Source organism: Penicillium antarcticum (genome assembly GCF_028974205.1).
Source record: "Penicillium antarcticum strain IBT 31339 chromosome Unknown utg000003l_segment0_segment0, whole genome shotgun sequence".
NCBI lineage: Eukaryota > Fungi > Ascomycota > Eurotiomycetes > Eurotiales > Aspergillaceae > Penicillium > Penicillium antarcticum.
This window is the reverse complement of record NW_026695301.1, coordinates 1,458,084-1,476,137: the sequence shown is the minus strand read 5'-3', so window position 1 is coordinate 1,476,137 and position 18,054 is coordinate 1,458,084. Positions and strand designations below refer to the sequence as shown.

At 50.2% G+C, this 18,054-nt stretch overlaps 7 protein-coding genes across 7 annotated transcripts; 3 read left to right on the top strand and 4 right to left on the bottom strand.

The window, feature by feature from the left end:
• Nucleotides 1–169: 169 nt before the first annotated feature.
• N7508_003266 (YqcI/YcgG family protein) lies at nucleotides 170–1,838 on the top strand (the record flags this gene model as incomplete). Its single annotated transcript, XM_058461332.1, has 2 exons — nucleotides 170–222; nucleotides 1,127–1,838. The coding sequence occupies 2 exons, from the start codon at nucleotides 170–172 to the stop codon at nucleotides 1,836–1,838; spliced, it is 765 nt and encodes a 254-aa protein (XP_058321909.1).
• A 259-nt stretch (nucleotides 1,839–2,097) lies between these two features.
• Nucleotides 2,098–5,995, bottom strand: N7508_003265 (ABC transporter ATP-binding protein; the record flags this gene model as incomplete). The annotated part of the gene is made up of 3 exons (XM_058461331.1): nucleotides 2,098–2,449; nucleotides 2,513–5,745; nucleotides 5,798–5,995. 3 exons carry the CDS (start codon nucleotides 5,993–5,995, stop codon nucleotides 2,098–2,100), a joined length of 3,783 nt encoding a protein of 1,260 aa, XP_058321908.1.
• A 29-nt stretch (nucleotides 5,996–6,024) lies between these two features.
• On the bottom strand, nucleotides 6,025–6,293 carry N7508_003264 (uncharacterized protein; the record flags this gene model as incomplete). Its single annotated transcript, XM_058461330.1, has 2 exons — nucleotides 6,025–6,047; nucleotides 6,083–6,293. 2 exons carry the CDS (start codon nucleotides 6,291–6,293, stop codon nucleotides 6,025–6,027), a joined length of 234 nt encoding a protein of 77 aa, XP_058321907.1.
• Nucleotides 6,294–8,290: 1,997 nt separating this feature from the next.
• Nucleotides 8,291–9,339, top strand: N7508_003263 (uncharacterized protein; the record flags this gene model as incomplete). The annotated part of the gene is made up of 2 exons (XM_058461329.1): nucleotides 8,291–8,360; nucleotides 8,447–9,339. The coding sequence occupies 2 exons, from the start codon at nucleotides 8,291–8,293 to the stop codon at nucleotides 9,337–9,339; spliced, it is 963 nt and encodes a 320-aa protein (XP_058321906.1).
• A 142-nt stretch (nucleotides 9,340–9,481) lies between these two features.
• On the bottom strand, nucleotides 9,482–12,721 carry N7508_003262 (non-ribosomal peptide synthetase; the record flags this gene model as incomplete). Its single annotated transcript, XM_058461328.1, has 1 exon — nucleotides 9,482–12,721. One exon carries the CDS (start codon nucleotides 12,719–12,721, stop codon nucleotides 9,482–9,484), a length of 3,240 nt encoding a protein of 1,079 aa, XP_058321905.1.
• Nucleotides 12,722–13,371: 650 nt separating this feature from the next.
• N7508_003261 (Carboxymethylproline synthase) lies at nucleotides 13,372–16,380 on the top strand (the record flags this gene model as incomplete). Its single annotated transcript, XM_058461327.1, has 1 exon — nucleotides 13,372–16,380. One exon carries the CDS (start codon nucleotides 13,372–13,374, stop codon nucleotides 16,378–16,380), a length of 3,009 nt encoding a protein of 1,002 aa, XP_058321904.1.
• A 55-nt stretch (nucleotides 16,381–16,435) lies between these two features.
• On the bottom strand, nucleotides 16,436–17,931 carry N7508_003260 (bifunctional ornithine acetyltransferase/N-acetylglutamate synthase; the record flags this gene model as incomplete). Its single annotated transcript, XM_058461326.1, has 2 exons — nucleotides 16,436–17,369; nucleotides 17,435–17,931. 2 exons carry the CDS (start codon nucleotides 17,929–17,931, stop codon nucleotides 16,436–16,438), a joined length of 1,431 nt encoding a protein of 476 aa, XP_058321903.1.
• Nucleotides 17,932–18,054: the final 123 nt, after the last annotated feature.

Here is an 18,054-nt window from a genome sequence, read left to right as displayed (position 1 = left end):
AATTGGAAGGGTAGACGGCAGATGAGGTACGAGATACTCAAGAAATGGAAGCAATCAAAAAGCAAAAGTCGAAACGCGAAAACCTCCAAGAAGGGGGGTTATAGCAAAAGATGAATGCGAGAGCGAAAAAAACCGAGGTGAGAACCCTGGCAAACCCCGAGAGTCACCAATGGGGGGCTCCACCACGGGCAGCGGCCCGGGTAGATCTCTCAGCCCCATCCGGTAGGACCACCTTACTTCAACATTATGATTCGTAAACGCCCTGAAACCCGGAATATCATGAGCTCATTGAAATTTTTTACTTGCGCTTTCAGTTGCCTATTAACAGACACTTGGAATATCTCTTCCCAGGTCGATATTCTATATGGGAATGTCCAGATGAAACCTGGGCTCCACAGTCTCCACGGTCTCCACGGTCTCCACGGGCACAGTCAGCGATCAGCTGCATATGCTAACAAGTGGACTGACCACCTGAAAACTTCCACGAATTAGCCATGAACAGCGGGTTACGTGCAATGATGTGGATTTGCTGACTGCACTAAATCTATTGTAATGTGGGCCTCCGCGCCTCCCTCGGGGGAATATTCAAGCGCTCCTGTCTAATCATCCGGGGCACGTAAGGGTTCGCAAGAATGCTACTGGAAATGCCCACTGAGGCTTACCATCCCCAGCCTCCTGTGCCATTCACTTGTCGTGTTCTAGAGCATGTCTTATATTGTATATACCCCTGACAGAATATACTTGTTATGTAACAGATTCCTGCACAGGTAAATGGGCTGAAAAATTCAAGCAGCAGAGCAGGTTTTCTTAAAAAAAATTGTGAGTACAATTTAAATATTCGGCATGCTACTCTGTCGAGGCGGAAATTGGTACAAACTCAACTTTCAGTTCTCGAAAAGATGGCGTTAGTTGGTCCCGTCTGCATTTTGGCTGTTGCATATTTTGTTTTACGAGCCTTGTTCAACAAAGATACAACCAGTAGGCCCTATTTCAAATGGGCCTCTCGACTCTTCAGTGAAGAAACTCCACAGTACCCGCAGAAAGAAGGCCAATTGAGACTACTGAACAGGTGAGATATCTGTGTCGTCCCGTTTTCAGGAATTATCTAACGGCTTGATCTATATAGACAAGATGTGGAGGGGTTCAATGAATCGACATGGCAACGACAATGTTACGATGCCTTCCAGACAGCCATTCTCTCGGAAGACCCAGTTGCCTTCCCCTGTATATATGCGACAAAAGGCTTCAAAGCCCGCGAGCACCGATACATCTTCATCGAGTCTGACGATATGAGTGATGATAAGAATATGAAAGTCATGGCTACTGCTTTGAAGAAATACCTCGAAACACCTCACTCGGAGCTAGGACCAAACACTAGCATGGTAGTTCTGTTCCCCATCCCCACCTCACCACTGAGTGTGAAGGACTACTACCAGAAATACTGGGATTGTCTGCGTGGCCTACGCGCACGAGATCCTAAGCCCTGGCCCGGCCATATCCCTACAGATACCGATACTCCTATGTGGCGAATGTGTTTCGATGGACAGCCCATCTTTAGTGCCGCCTTGACACCTGGTCATTCCAAGAGACGTTCTAGATATGCACCTTGCTTCTGCATCGTTTTCCAGCCCAACTTTGTGTTCGATATTCTGTTTTCTACCCAGCTGAAGAAACAGTCGGCTATCTCGAAAGTGAGGACTCTGTTGAGTGATTATGATGATGTGGCTGTCAGCCCAGAATTGAAGAATTACGGAGATGAGACTGGCCGGGAATGCAAGCAATATTTTATTATGGATGATAATTATGCCCCCGCGTGCCCTTACACAACGCTTGGATAATGAGGGGCTTCCAGAACTTCTGTACCTTTTGTTCGTCTTGTTTTTGTTGTTTGGTAAAAAAATAACATAATCCAATGGTTAATAAGTCTTGCTAGTGAAGCTGTGTCTGATTAGACCTTTGATAGCAGAACACAGTTTGGTCTCTGTGATGGACTCAGTTGATGTAGCGAAGGCAAGTTTATATTGATAACTTTAGTACAGGAGAAATCCGAAGTAATTCAATAGTTCGGTTAAAGCTCTGCTAAGATTTGTACTCTTCTCACCTGCTGTCTGCCGATGCAGTAAACATTTCGAAATACTTCCCTCCTCTCTCCATCAACTGTCCATGGGATCCATGTTCAACGATACTCCCTTGATCCAAAACATAGATAACATCCGCATTTCGCACAGTGCTTAACCGATGCGCAATGGTGATGGTAGTTCGACCTTGAGCTGCGTGGTCGAGCGCCTCCTGAATCAGAGCCTCGGACTGTGCATCAACCGCTGAAGTAGCCTCATCTAGGAGCAAGATAGTTGGATTCCTGACTAGAGCACGAGCAAGCGCGAGGCGTTGCCGTTGGCCACCGCTGAGTTGGTCGCCTCTGTTTCCGACTACAGTGTTAAAACCGTCTCTGTTTTGCGAACTATTAGATCTGAGGCCATCGTGCAGAATACTAGGATACAGAGAGACTCACGGCAGAGAGCAAACAAAATCGTAGATATTAGCTTGCTTGCAGGCATTCTCGATATTGGTGTCTGTAATGCCATCCCCTTGGCCTGCAGTCAAATTCATCCTGATAGAGCCGCGAAGCATCGTGGGTTCTTGATTCACTAAGCCGATACATCGTCGGTAATCTGTGACACAGAGCGAGGAGATAGGCTGTCCATCGAAGAAAATGCCACCGCTGCTTGGGTCATAGAATCTCTCAATCAGCGATATTATGGTACTCTTTCCACAGCCCGTGTGGCCAACCAGTGCCACTCGAGACCCCGGGGAAATAGACAACGAGACGTTTCGTAGTGCCAGATGGCCTGGTCTCGTTGGATAGATGAAGCTCACATTACAAAAGTCAATTTGGCCCTTTGGTGGAGTTTCGAACTTTTGTCCGTCACTGGAATCAGGATTGATGATGGATTCTCGCTGCAGCAATGCCTGGAGACCAGCGGCAGACCGCCTAGCCTTGCTGATGTTCGGAGTGAAAGAGAAGACTAGTCCAGCGGAATAAGCACTTGTGATGATGGAGGAGTAGACAATGACGAATTGCAAGAGAGTATATTCTCCGCTGAGAATCAGCGATCCTCCATACCAAAAGCCCAGCGCCATGCACGCATTCACTGCTGCTCGCCCAAATGCCAGAACGAGGGAGGCTTTCAGATTAGCTTTTGTTCCCTCCCCTGAGGAAGCTTCAACTTTCTTTTCGTAAGAGGCCAATACATCACTCTCGCGTGTGAGCAAGGCTACCGTCTGAATGGCGCCGATAGCTTCACCCGCATACTCGGCTGAAGCGCGGGTGTATTGTTCATTAAGCCTTTCAAATTCGTTTGAGGCCCAAATCCCGATGAATCCACTTGCAATCAACACAGGAATAACAGACGAGCATACCAAGGCCAATTTCCAGCCAAATGCAAGACCCACAGCCAATGCGGAGACGAGTGTCGAGATGCCAATGAGTATCATTCCCAGCGTACCACCACTGACACCTGCAAGATCTGCAGCTTCAGTTGATAAGAAACTCGAAAGCGCAGCTGCTGTATTGCCCTTCTCATCAAAAAATGCCATCTCCTGTCGGAGCATTTGGGCAAAAGCCAATTTACGTGCCTGGCGGACTAGCTTCTCGGAGCAGAATGCAAAAACGGAGCCTTGGATGGAAAACACGATCATCATCACCACGGCAAGCAAGAAGAACATCCATGCCCAAAAGCCCGCATCAGATCGGATGGTGTTCTGTCGGTCTAGGGGTTGCGCGATTGCAACAACGGCCTTGCCAAAGAGAACGGCCGACGCAGGTTCCTCTAGTCCGGCAATGACTGAACTTATCAAACCAATGAGGATCCATTTCCATTGCTTTGCGTTCAGACTGAGGACAAAACGGGTCATAGCAAGAGTTGAGGGGTGTTGGTCAGTGTTGGAGTCATCCGTGGCGACATCGAATCGCTTGGTTTCTGTGAAGGTTTCTTGTTTTTCAGCAACGAGAATAGCAGTACTCTCATCCACTCCCAATAATTCGAGCTCATTGTTGGGTTTCTCTTCGTCCTCACCAGACTGCTGCGCTTCAACGAGATGGAAGTACTCGCCTCGTCTGTGCATGAGTTCGTCGTGTGTTCCTTGCTCCGCCAATTTGCCGGCTTTCAACACAACAATATTATCAGCATCTCGGATGGTCGAAAGGCGATGGGCTACCAAAACAGTAGTTCGGTTCTTGCTGGATTGTTTCAGCGTAGCTTGAACGGATGCTTCTGTTTTGGTGTCCAAAGCTGAAGTAGCCTCGTCTAGAATGAGAATCTTCGGTTGCGCGACAAGCGCTCGAGCAATGGCAATTCGTTGCTTCTGACCTCCTGAGAGCTTAGACCCTTTCGTGCCCGTCATTGTCTGATATCTATCAGGCAACGCAATTATAAAATCGTGGGCGCAGGCAATCCTAGCTGCTTGTTCGACACGAAGTTGCTTCTCCTCGGCCGGTAGCCTCTCCAATGGAGATCCAACAAAACCATACTCGATGTTCTCTTGAATTGTGGTATCAAACAAAGAAGGCTCTTGATTGACAAGTCGCAGTTGCTGCCGTAGCCACCGAACATTGAGACTCTTGATATCGTGTCCATCGAGGGTAATCTGACCATTCAATGGCTCATAGAAACGCAAAAGAAGCTTGGAGATAGTGCTTTTACCCGATCCCGATGGACCAACCACGGCTGTTGTCTTTCCAGCTGGAAATGAGAGGCTCAGGTCTTCTGTGACTACAACATTTGGCCGCATCGGATACACATGCTTGATGTTATGCATCTCGATGTCCCCCCTTATACGTCCCAACTTGTTCCCGGAAGACGCGGTGGAATCAATTGGCGAATCACGACGAATTATTTGAAACAGTCTCCGAGAAGCAGCAGCGGCATTTGTGAATGTCTCGGCATTCTGACCCACGCCCAAGACACAGAAGGCGGCACTTTTGGTGATCAACGTGATAGCGACCACGGCCATGAAGGATGTCTGTTTGTCTACCAAGAACTTCGATCCTTGCCAGAAAGCCAAGGCCACATTCAAGTACCCGGTTCCCACTGTGATAGCCACCATAGTGCCCATGAGAGCCTTGAGAGTAAAGCCAGCAGTCTGTGAGACGCCAAGACAGCCATCGTAGCTGTCCACCACGGTCGGTTGCAAGCCTAGTGCTGTAGTACTCCGAATAGAGCCAAGGGCCTCTTCTGCAATGGAGCTCCCGGTGGCTTGGGCCTCCATGGACCGAGTGGAGTAATGGACGGCGATTCGATTACCAGCGTATAGGAGGGCCAGACTGAGGAAAATGGACCAAATAAGGATGAAAGTGAGCTTCCAGTAAAGTGCAAAGCTCACAATGTAGGTTGCCAGTAATGTACCGACGGCACTCAATGTGAGTGAGAGTTTGAAGGAAAGAGCATCCTGGATAGTATTCAAATCGGCACCCAGTTGAGCCAGCATTTGCCCGGTGCCAATATCGTCAAACAGCGCAATATTTTGACGTAAGATGGATTCCATGTACTGCACTTTAACCTGTGAGGCTACACGAGCTCCAGTGTAGCTGAAGCCTGCAATTGAGACAAACCAAACCACCAATGCCCCAATAGCGATATACACAAAGAACAATGAATAGTAGCTGATGAGATGGCTGGAATTGGGATCTGTTGACCTGCCATCTTCAAGGCCTGCAAAGATGTACGATAGTCGGCCAAAAATAATCTACGAAAAGTTAGCCGCCGATGATTGTATATGTTGGTACTGGGAAGCCTACAGGGGGAAGCGGAATGATAGCTCCTGCAGCCAGTGCGCAAAGAGTGCTGACTGCAATGATTCCGAGATCTCTCGTAGTCGCATAGGCAAATAACGAGAAGAAGGAAGCATTCACGGTCGGAACGTGAAGCTGACGATGAATGATGTCGAGTTCTTCCTCAGCCGTCGACGCGCCCGTAAGCTCCTTTTCTTCGTTCATGGTGGAGCAACACCTTCGTGAATTTTGATCTAAGCCTGCTGCCTTGAAGGCCCTGAATGGCAGTCAGAGGGATGTTAGAGCACTCACGGACCTCGAAGTTAGCACGGCCCGAGACTGTCGGCGATACGATCGAGTACACATTCCAGGTATCCCTTGTATTCAAGGCGCTCTGTGCTTGTATCAGGAGTCCCGTCGTTGCATTTTCCTGGGGACTGCGATTGGATAGAGCATGTTGCGGAAGCACACCCCTGCGAGTGGAGATGCTGACTGTAGCGCGGCCTCCATCCGAAAGCGACATGGTTGTAGCTTGAGGTGGCTGGATTTGACTTCCTCAACCGACTCTATCGTATCTTTCAATATTTCTTATCTTTGATAGCATAATGAAATGAATAAAGACAATCTTGCCAATGCCAATGATTATATGCAAGTTTGCTTGGGGCTTTGATTTCGCTAACATAAATCCCCCCCTCCAAGACCAACTGTTTAATGGGCCTGTCTCCTTTACATGAGAAATGTTTACACCAGGTCCGCTGCTACAACTCTTCGTAATCCCGGCATTGGCGATGTCAATAAGAAATACAGCATACATTTTCCCTTGGTCCCCACCTCCTTTACTACAATGGCTCAATGTAACTAGCTTGCACCGTCTCAGACTTTTTGCCTCGTTCAAGACGTGGCATTCCCACGAAGATAAGGACAAACCACATAGGGAAACGACCATGTGTCTCTTCCTCACTAATGTAACAGGTGGAAGTCACACGGCATACATAGCTGACGCGATCAACCCTCGCGATTGCAGCCACACAACATGTACCACCTGTTGCGGCACTTTTTTGTCATATATAAAACGCGTGAGATTCACCACACCCAGGGCTGGCTGATGGCCCAAATCTTGGAGTGCACAATATTCGAAGGAAAAGGAAGGTGGGAACACATCCTAGAGAGGGATCTGATTATCTAGTCCCGCAGAGTACACTATGTACGTCATTGGCAAAGATGCCTTGTTCATCAAGTGGTGCTCCTTCTACTATGCAGTCAGCGAAGGATTCCGCGGGTGGGCAAGACTCATGATCTGGCGCGCCCTTGCACCAATGGCTCCTAGATCGGGGCTTGGCATGTGAAGTAAATGGGCTAAACAAAAAGACACAGCGAGGTGTAACCCTGCAGTCATGCCGACAAAAGTACGAGAAAAAGCCTGCTTTGAAGAATCCTTGCAATGTCGCGGTCGCTGTTTCCGCAACCCACCCTTTTTCACCATTTTAGTGCTTATTTCTGGGGGTTTATGCATGGTCCATCTACTGTATCTCGGGACTAGCGTATTGAACTAGTCTGCGCCACTGGCCTAGGTAAAGAATTCAGTAATTATTACTGTGACAGTGAGAAAACTTGCCTTTATCGTCATTGGCATAGCCAGCATCAGTAAACAAAATAACCAATATTATCATTAACTTGTACCGCCAAAATACCTGCAATGTAATGAGGTCTCCTAGGTGTTGATAATTAGTTGAAGTCAATACGGTATAGATTGTTTCGATCGGGGGTCGGCCCGATCCGGTTAATCTCTCTTCTGTATGCGGTAAGTCTGTATCCATACTAGGACGACATTCGATGCTAAATTAGTGTGGACTGGGTGTCGACAAAGCCTAAGCGAATGACCCGTGCAAAAATTCTTCAGGTCAAAGAAGCCTCTATCAAACGTATTCTCACACCTGAAACTCGCCCAACCGGGGTCCAGCCAAGATCGCACGTGCGGGACCAGCCGTACAAGTGGCACTAAAGCTAGGAACTAAAGAGATTAAATCAATTGCACGTTATTAATGAGGGGATTGATATAGGATCTACTTGAGTCGAAATTATTTCTTTAATATAGTATACTCTGCCACTATCGAATCACATTTTCCGGAATTCATGGATGATAAGATTGACTCGAACCCGCAAAAGTGAGAAGAAACAAGCCTCTAGTGGTCGTGATCTGGACTCGGAATTGTGATCCCAGGATTTCTAACTGGTGGAATATTAAACGTGTAATCAATGTATGTGGCGCCATTGGATCAAGCATTTGACCAAGGATAGATCCCAAATATTCGCATTTGGCAAGATTTGCATTGCATGCATGAGCGGGTCAGCTAGGCTTGGTAGCCTACGCGGTCCGCCCAAATCAGCCCCCAACTCTTAGGCCACCCACGGCAGCTGGAAGGACTGGGGAACCCCGAACCTTGAAGGCAATTTAGATGACTAAAAAGCAATGATGAGGATGGCCGATACACGGGCATACAATCTCGAAATCCATTCCCCATGCTTGCCCAACAGATGAGCAGCACTGAGAAGCGCCGCATTCAGAACCGTGAAGCCCAACGTCGACACCGTAGGTCCCTGCCCCATAATCGGAGATTCCAGGCGAATGGAACTTCTTGAGATAAGGACTACGCTGACAATCTATTATGGTCAAAGGGATTTCATTGAAAGCCCGTCTCGCCGAGTTAGAAGCGGCTCAAGCGTTTTTGCAACGGCAAGGATATAGCTTACCAACGCAGATAGCCGCCCACCCCGGTATACCAGCCTCGCAGCCGTCCTTATCGCCACAAATCAATGCCTCTCTCGCGCCGGATTGGATGGATGGACATGGCAGTTTGCTGCCATGCGAGCTGACTGTCTCTCCGGGAACAGTGACACCTGCTGGGTCCGTCGAATCTGTCGATCCCTGCGAAAATGCTTCCTGGATGCGGACTCCTATTCAAGAAAGCCGCTACGCTCCTGTCGCGGCAAATTATTCCCTAGGATCTGCTTCGCCGGGGTGGTCGGGGGCATCGGCGGACGTATCAGAAGGGCCCGAATCAACATTACCCCCAAATCGCGAGCTATACGCATCATCACCAATATATTTAGGTGTTCCTGCATATCAGCAGGAACTAAAAGTTCCCAAGCCTCCTTCTGCTCCTTTGAACGCGCAAGTGGCCAATTTCGTGCGTCCAACAGTGTCCTTATCTGACCAGAGCACTTCTCAAAATATCTCACGCCCTAAGCAAGGCCGTAGAGGCCCATCGCCGTTACACATTGCGGTGCTGAACTTAAGTATAGCTAGTGTACAGGTGCTGTGTCAGCATGGCGCAAACGTGCATGCGCTTGACGAGCATGGGCGAACGCCGCTGCACCTGTGCGCGGGCTTTCCAGTGCAGCACGGAGCTCTAGCCTCTGAGATGGTGTCCCTGTTAGTTTCCTATGGAGCATCAGTCGATGCACGGGATGAGAATGGCGAGACGAGTATGCAACGAGCGGCACGGGTTGATAACTACATGACGATTTCTACATTGGCGGCGCTCGGCGCAGATGTGAACTTCCAATGATGGCTAGACGACGACGATGATGACGGCAATAAGGATCCGCTATATCGAGTAGAGCAAAAGTCAGCTGTTGATTTTCAAACTGGAACGGAACAATGTGTTGAACGGTGAATCACTTGAAGGTTTCCGCGTAATGTCCGAAATTTCACCAATTGCACTCTATCTCGATATCTTCAATACACATCCCTTCTCGCAACGCCTCAGCTACCTGTTCCACCACCGGACAGAAGCGATCTAGCAAAAGTCTTGCTTTTTCTTCGCATACCATTCGCGTGTGTGAGAATATCTCCACTCCCATTTTGTCGCCCCGAGGATAGGAAATCATATACAGGAAGAATGGCAAACGCCGATCATTTTCAAAACGGCGCAAGTGCCCTGTAAAGCCATCTTCAAACTCAAAGGGAAGATCTTCTTCGACATTTTGGTGCATTGTAGCAGTATAGATTCCCTTACCAGCCGGCCATGTCGTACACTCGCGAACAGCTTCTTCAAATCCAAGCGCGTCGGCATCACCAAGTGCTGCAAATTGATTTTGCACATCTTGAATGAGGTCCTTGACTGTCATCTTCGGCGATTTGAGAGAGACCCGAGCGGGGGACACGTTAATACAACATCCAACGAGTTCTTCGATTCCTGGCAGAGGCGCGTTGCGACCATTGATGAGACGTCCGAACACGATATCGTTGCAGTTCAGCAGCTTTGAGAGGAAAATTGCCCATGCGGCACTCATCACTGAGGCAAGGGTAATGCCTGGGTGTGTTCTGGGGGTGAGGATCTCGTTTTGGAGACGGTAAGGCACAGCTGTAGTTGGAGGATTCATTGGCAAGAATTGAGTGCTCATTTCTGTGAAGCAAACATCACCAAGAACTCGTTTAAAGTAGGAAATTGAACTCGGCCGGCGCTGAGAAATGTGGGCTATATAGTGAGAGAAGGTGGGTCGTTTAGCGGGTGTACTGCTGCGGTAGAATTCACCCATTGCTTTGAATATCAGTCCGATAGACACCGCATCGTACTGTGCGTGGGAGAGGCGCAGTATCAAGCGCATGCCCTGGCTTTGATGGCGGACGAGGGTAAAGCGAACAATTGTTTGGTACCGTTCAAAGATGCTGATATCCTCTAAGCAGAGAGTTGCTGTCGCATCTGGCAGATCTTGCGTGACATCAATGATTCCGAAGGGCAATTGTAAGATTTTAGGGGTGACTGCAAAGTGCTGACCCTGGTAAAGGACAAAGGTCGCCGTGATGATGGGGAACAATTCCATGATCTGCCGACAGCTGCTTTTCAACCGAGGGATGTCTACGTCTGGGCCAAGGTCCAGATAATAGTAGTCGACGAATTGGCGATTCTCAGTCATGCCGTCACGGATATAGTACTCTTGCATGTCAGTCAGAGGTAAAACCTCTGCCACATCGGAGTCCTTGAGGCCAATGGATGTTGCAATGTGGGCGGTTAGATCATCTCTCATGTCTTCATCAATGAAAGTAAGACCCAGGGAATTATGCGTAAGGGGAATATCAATTGAGAGGGCTCGGGTAGCAGCTTTGGACATCGCTGAAAGAATGGGGTTTTGGAATATACTTGCCAATGTCAAGAGCGACCCAACCTTTCGGGCTGCCCCGACAAGCTGCAGAGCGGACATGGAATCGCCGCCAAGATGGAAGAAGTCGTCGTCAATACCGATCAAACACTGATCAATGTTGAAAATATGTGCCCAGAGGCTCCGAAGTTCATCCTCCTCACGTGTTCGGGGTGGTCTTTTATCACTGGAGGCAGCTAATACAACCTTTTCCATCGACCAAGAGCTTCCAATCTCACGGAGACGCCTGCGGTCGAGCTTTCCGGTCAATGTCAAAGGTAGCTCTGCCATACTGAAGAACAGCGAGGGAAGCATGTACATCGGCACTTTTTGTGCTAAACGCGCAACAGTTTCTTTGCTGACATTGATCATCTCAGCGTCAGGCCCAGAAGTAGAACCTGGCATGCATAGAAACACAGCCAGAATGTGGCTTTTTGATTGTTGGGGCCGTATTGCTTCAGCCACCACTCGTGAGACTTCCGGCATACAGTCTTGCACTTCGCATTCAACCTCGCCTAGCTCAATCCTGTTACCACGGATTTTGACTTGGGTATCCTTGCGTCCCAGGATGACAATACTGCCGTCTTCAGAGTACATTCCAAGATCGCCCGTCTTATACAGTCGACCATGTCTTCCTGGAACACCACAGCCCCCTTCAATCAGCCATCTTGGGTCTTCTATGAATGTGGCTTCAGTCTTCTCTGGGTCGTTCAGGTATCCCAGCCCAACGATAGGGCCCTCAATTAGGAGCTCCCCAGGTTGGCCCCATGGGAGCAAAATGTGATGATCCTCCGAATCAACGACCCATACGACTGAGCCCTTCCCGATTCCAATACTAGCCAGCATAGTGGGACTGGACGCCTGGTAGTTGAGCGCGCTGTATGACGTACACTCAGTTGGACCATAAGCATTTATCAACCGCTTAACCCGTCCCCACCAAGGCTTTATATCATGATCTGTAATCATTTCGCCCAACAAGATCAATGTATCTAGCGTGAGGACAGACTCTGGATCCAATAGCCGTGCCACTGTTGGTGTCAAATGTACCAGCGACGCCTGCATACGGGTCATAGTCTTGGCCAGATTCTCAGTTCGATCAACGTCGCTGGGTATACACACGCAGCCTCCAGTCCACCAAGTTGCGAACATATTGTGAATGGTGATATCGAAACTGTAGGAAGCAAAATCGAAGACCCTTGATTCTGGCGTGTACCCCAGACAGGGGATCTGGTGGTGAAGTGCAGAGCACAAGTTTTCGTGGGAGACCATACATCCTTTTGGATTACCAGTGCTGCCTGATGTGAAGACGACATAGACAATAGAGGATGGGTGTGGCGCTGGATGGTCGTTTGGTAGAAACGGACCATCGTCGTCAGCTCCTAGTGATGGCCCGACCACAACAGGAGCGCCTGGAGACAGTCGCTCTGCTTGGTCTCGATTCGAAACTGAGGTCAAGATGTACTTTGGCTCCGACAGTTTCACAATACTTTGAAGGCGAGATTCGGGAAGAAATCGGTCCAGTATAACGAATCCAGCACCAGCCTTCACGACGCCCAAAACAGCCACGGCAGTCCAAAGAGACTTTTCAAACAACAGAGGAACAATTTCCCCTGGCTGAACGCCGAGGACGACCAATTGACCGGCTAGCTTCCTAGCTAACCGATCCAATTCGGCGTACGAGAGTTCTCCATCCCAAGCACATACTGCCGGACTTTGAGGTTGCTTCAACACCGTCTGAGCGACGCATTTATGCACATGATCATGAATCGTCTCTGGGACTGTGGTGCCCACTCTCCAGACCTTCTCCATCGTTCGGTCTTTCAGTAGTAATATGTGGAAGACTGTCTGTGAATACCGGTGTTGAAGTGGGCAAGTACAATATATCTAACAGAATCTGGCGGATCGATAGATAAACGACTCTTGCAAATCTGCCTATATACAACTGAAGCATCACAATACACATTCGTACACACGCTTTTCGGTCAAGCCAGTGGGAACTCGGTCATTACAGCACATCTCTATGTTTTGGTATTTTACGATTCCATGCATTCTGGTCAGCATTTCCACTCCTGACGCGCAGCCTTGCGAACCAGGCAAATGTGCAAGCATGAAGATTAGTCAGTAAATGTAAATCAAAGTAATGCTGACTGTGAGGAATGCCACTAATGCAAACTATTGTGGGCCAGCTGACTGTGCAGGTTGCATGAATCAGCCCTTGTTGCCGATCACTCCACGACCTCACGATTACCCGAGTTGCACGTACAGATGGCACTGTATCAGCGGTCTACAGCCACTCTGTTCAGTGAAAATGAAACTGAAATCAAAGATAACGGTTCCAAAAAGATTCACATTAATGGTATAACTTATGGGCCGTTCATGCGAGAACATACTTAAAACCCACCAGTAACCCGGACACCATTTTACCATAGCGCTTTTATACTCCATAAACACCCTTCACCATGACAATTCCACAGACCAATGGCACAGAGGAGGACGCGTCCAGTCCATTCGTGGTCACCCACCACGACCGAGTCGCGTTGGTTGAGTTCTCCAAGGGACACCGACAGAATCCCTTCAGCCAGCCAAAGATGCGAGCGCTAGAATCAGTCATTACACACCTCGAAGCAGACAGGAGTGTTGGATGCATTGTCCTCACCGGGGGGCAAGGTCGGTCCTTCAGCGCCGGCGGAGATTTCAATGAAACCACAACCTTCAACGGTGGTGACGAGGTCGATCACTGGCTTGACGATGTTACCAATCTGTACACGACCATCGCCGGTATCTCCAAGCCTGTGATCGCCGCTATTGATGGCTATGCCGTCGGTCTAGGTCTACAGGTCGCGCTCTGTTGTGATTATCGGATTGGCTCTGACTCGTGCCAACTGATGATGCCTGAGTTCCGCATGGGCATTGCTTGCAACTTTGGCGGCTTCATGCTCGAGGCGGTCGTTGGCCGGATTGTGATGCAAAAGATGATTTTCACGGCTGATAAATGGAACGCAAAGTCCGCACTCGCCGACGGCCTGTTGCACGAAGTTGTACATTCTAAGATGCTGGTTATCCGTGCCTTGGAGAGAGCCCAAACCATTGGCGCCTGGACGCCTGAGGCCGTTCAGCAAACTCGACCACATATCAACGCCAGTTTTGTCAATGGCCTGCACAAACTAGCCGAACAGGCCAAACGCTCCCATCGCTCAACTTTCGCCACCGGTGAATGCCAGGAAAACATGAAAAACATTCTCACCAAGAATCACCAGCAACAACCAGCCACGGGAGCTCCATCATGGATTCTTATAGCCAGTGAGCCGATTCCATCCCTCTCAAAGACCCTGAAGATCACCAAGCCCTCAGGCATTCATGTGTATGGCGAGGGTGCCGCTCTCAATTCCAAAACGTACTACTGGCAAGACGAGAGCTCCAGTTCTCGGGAGTTCTCCGAATGGGCAACCTCTTTCCAGATCCAAGGGGACACATTCCGCATGCGCACGGGTGCTATGAATGACCCTCCTTTGTATATTGTGCGTAACACAACCAAACGTGCATGGGCTGTGAGTACAGACGTTTTTGCTCTGCAAATGGCTCGTTCGACATGGGGAATGCCAGTTGGTTTTGCCGATCCCACCATCATCAACCGCGACGAGACGACTAGTTTCCTGGGCGTGTCACAGCTGCCTGCCCATGCTTCCTTCACGCTGCAAAAGGCAGGTAGAAGCGGCTGGATCTTCAATACCCAGGTCGACGCTGACCCGGTCGTGCTGGCTGCTCTCAACCCGACAATCCACGATTTTTCTCAGGCTGGCTCTGCCTTTATCACATCTTTGCAGACTGCCGTTATGGAATTTACTCAAGGCGAGACGGAGGTAGCAACCCTTTTGTCCGGCGGTATCGATTCCGGTGCTGTCACCACATTCGCCGTACTTTCGGGTCTGAAGGTCACTGCTTATAGCGCAGGCTCTCCCTGGGGCAACGAGCACGTCGAGGCAGCCGAACTAGCCAATGCTCTGGGGATCCCACACATTAAAATTGACCTCACCACGGATGAGTTGTTGGCTGCCGCCCCGGAGAGTATGAGAGCTCTCGGTACCGCCGAGCAGGAGCGCGTGGATATCGCTCTTACCATCACAGCGCTGATCCGCGGCGGATATATCAAGGAACGCCATGTGCTGACCGGTTACGGGAACGATCTGTTGAACCTGGGCCTGCCGCCTGACTCGGTTGAGAAAGACGCGCTAATCCAGGAAGTCATCGATGGCGTTGACATTACCCGGCACAGCGGCGAGTTCACTGACTTTGTCGCCCGACTGTATGGCAAAAGACTAAGCCATCCATACTGGCATCCTGATGTTGTGCGCACTGCCCTAGACATTGAGCCTTCACTCAAGGTGCGCGACGGCCGAGAAAAGGCTTACTTCCGCGCCGCCATGGAGCCTTATGTCCCTCGGACGACGGCGTGGCGCCAGAAGATTGGTATTCATCTCGGCGGTGGGCTGCAGGGGGGCTTGGACTCCACATTCGGTGGTCGAGACCGCAAGGTGGCCGCCTATAGCGATGCGTTCAAGGAGATCACTGCTCGTCTGCTGCAAGACCCATTCGCCGGCATCAACGACCTGATCCCTAAGTACCCTGGTGGTCCCCAGCCAACGAATAAACTCGCAGCGCCAATTCGTACCCTTACCTCATCCGGAGCGGGTCTGGTCCTGGATGGAACTGGGGCAACAGACGACGCTTCGCGCGCAGTGCTCGTCAAGACAATTTTGGAAAACTCCGCCTCGTCTCGTTTCGTGCTGGTCCGTAACTTGGACCTATCAGAAGATGGGTTCCGATCGGTTGTGCGTGCGCTCGGTGAGCCGGTGCAGCACAAGTTCCAGACCGGCGGGTCGGATCTAATGAAGCTGCCTGCAACACGGGAGAAGGGCAATGTTGTGCTAGGCCGCGGTATGCTGCCGGCACACACGGACGGACTATTCGTTGGCCATCGTCCCGATCTGTTGATGTTGTATGCGAGCGAGTTCAACGACCTGCCTGGCAGTGGCGAGACGACTGTCGTGGACCAGGTCGCGGCCATGTTGGAGATGCCTGAGCGGCTGCGCTTGGCGGTGGAGAATGCCATGTTTGAGTATCAGATTGTCGAGACGGGCCATCACATGAAGAGTCTGGAGGATAAGTGGTTTGAGAAACAGCCTGTCACAATGGAGCGTGGTCGGAAATGTCTCGCTGTGTCTTTGCCATTCCCCGAGGACACGGAGCGCAGCTGGAACATCCGAGTTAAGGGTGCGACTGACGAAGAGTCGGTGGCGCTGTTGGATGAATTGTATGCCTTCCTGTATCAGAAGCGCTACTTGTACCAGCACCCGTGGCAGGTGGGTGATCTGCTCATCATTGATAACTATGGCACTTTGCACGGCCGCACTGCAATCAGCGAAGATGGTAAACGCTGTTTGTTCCGTGGCCAGGTGAATTATCGGTGATTCAACAGTCTTTTGTATTAAGGGTCTCTCAATATAAGTTCATGTCCGACATTTTCTAGCGAATCTCAACGCCCGAATTCATTGAAATGAAATCATGCGTCATGTCGCATGTCCAATAAACGGCCTCCTCGGTGGGTTTTTCAGCCGTGCCATCTCTCAAGTCCACAATAGTCTCGATGTCTTCTTTGTCCATGATTTGTTTTATTTTGACCTCGTCAACGGGAACAGGGACGCCGCAATCCAGGAATTTCACAGTCTCGGCGCCATCCCTAAAACTCACAGATGTCTGCTCTGGGATAATAATACCCTGTCCAGCGAAAGAGGTGTCCAGGAGCGAATAACCCAGCGCAGCCAGAATTCCGTGCCAGTTAGGGTCTCTTCCATAGATCCCTGTCTTCCAGAGCACAGAGCGTGAGATCACCGACGCAATATGATGAGCCGCATCATAAGATGGTGACCCGCGTACGCGAATGGTAATGAATTTCGAGGCACCCTCGGCATCCCGAACAACCAGCTTAGCCATGTCAGCCATAAATTCGCTGAGCACTTGCTGGAACGCGACAAAATCAACCGAGGGCTCTGGAGAGATGTCAACCGCGGGCTGATCGGGAGATGCAGCAGCACCGTTCGCAAACATGGTGACCATGTCATTTGTGGAGGTATCACCGTCAATGGAAATGCAGTTGTATGATCTAGATGCAGCACCTTTGAGCAGAATCTGTAGGGCTGGTGGTGTCACCGGAGCGTCCGTACAAATGATCCCCAGGGTGGTGGCCATGTTGGGATGGACCATTCCCGCGCCTTTAGTAAGACCAGCGAGAGAAAATTTAGTCGCAGATGCAGAGGGCAAGCTGAAAGTACGCGAAATCAATTTGGGATATGTATCGGTTGTACTCAGGGCGACGGCGGCGTCGAGCCAGTGATCATGCGTATTTCCCATCGTTTTAGTCAATTTGGGTAGGTGATGCAATATATTGTCGATAGGGAGCCTATTTTGGGCATCAGTATGTCTGTTTGGGTGAAAATTCAATCAATGCAGTAAGAATAAGCCTACCGCTGTGCACCTGCGCCTGTGTGCATGACCATCAAAGAATTTCCATTATCAGCCGTCCCATTAGATATACATCTCGCCGCCTCGCGCCCCATGGCGGTTGCATCATCTAGTCCCGCCTGCCCGGTGAGGGTGTTGGCACACCCGGCATTTGCAACGACGCCTCGCAGTCCAGCACCATTGGTGTGGCGCATTAGCTCTCGGCTGACCGACACAGAAGCAGCACAGAATTCATTCTTGGTGAAGACTGCGGCACCTGATGCTGGGGTTTCTGACGCGACAATGACCAAATCTGGTTGGATGTTGCCGGCGGGCTTAATGCCGGCGCGCGTACTGCCTACAGTGAACCCCTGTGGATAGCTGCCCGATGTCGGGATCAATCGCTGCTTATTGGCGGGGATGGGGCGGCCCCCATACAGCTCGAATTTGTCGAATTTGGCACATTGCCTGGGCTTGGTCGAAAAGGCGCGGAGCTGCGGGTATGGCAGACGGACAGGCATCCTGGATGGATGAAAGAACTCGAAGAGGATGTGCGAATGGCCCCTCCGAGATAAGTAATTATAATACGTGTATTGACTAGAACGCCTAGAGTTGCGGGCCGGGGCCCAGGGGAGATCGGTGGA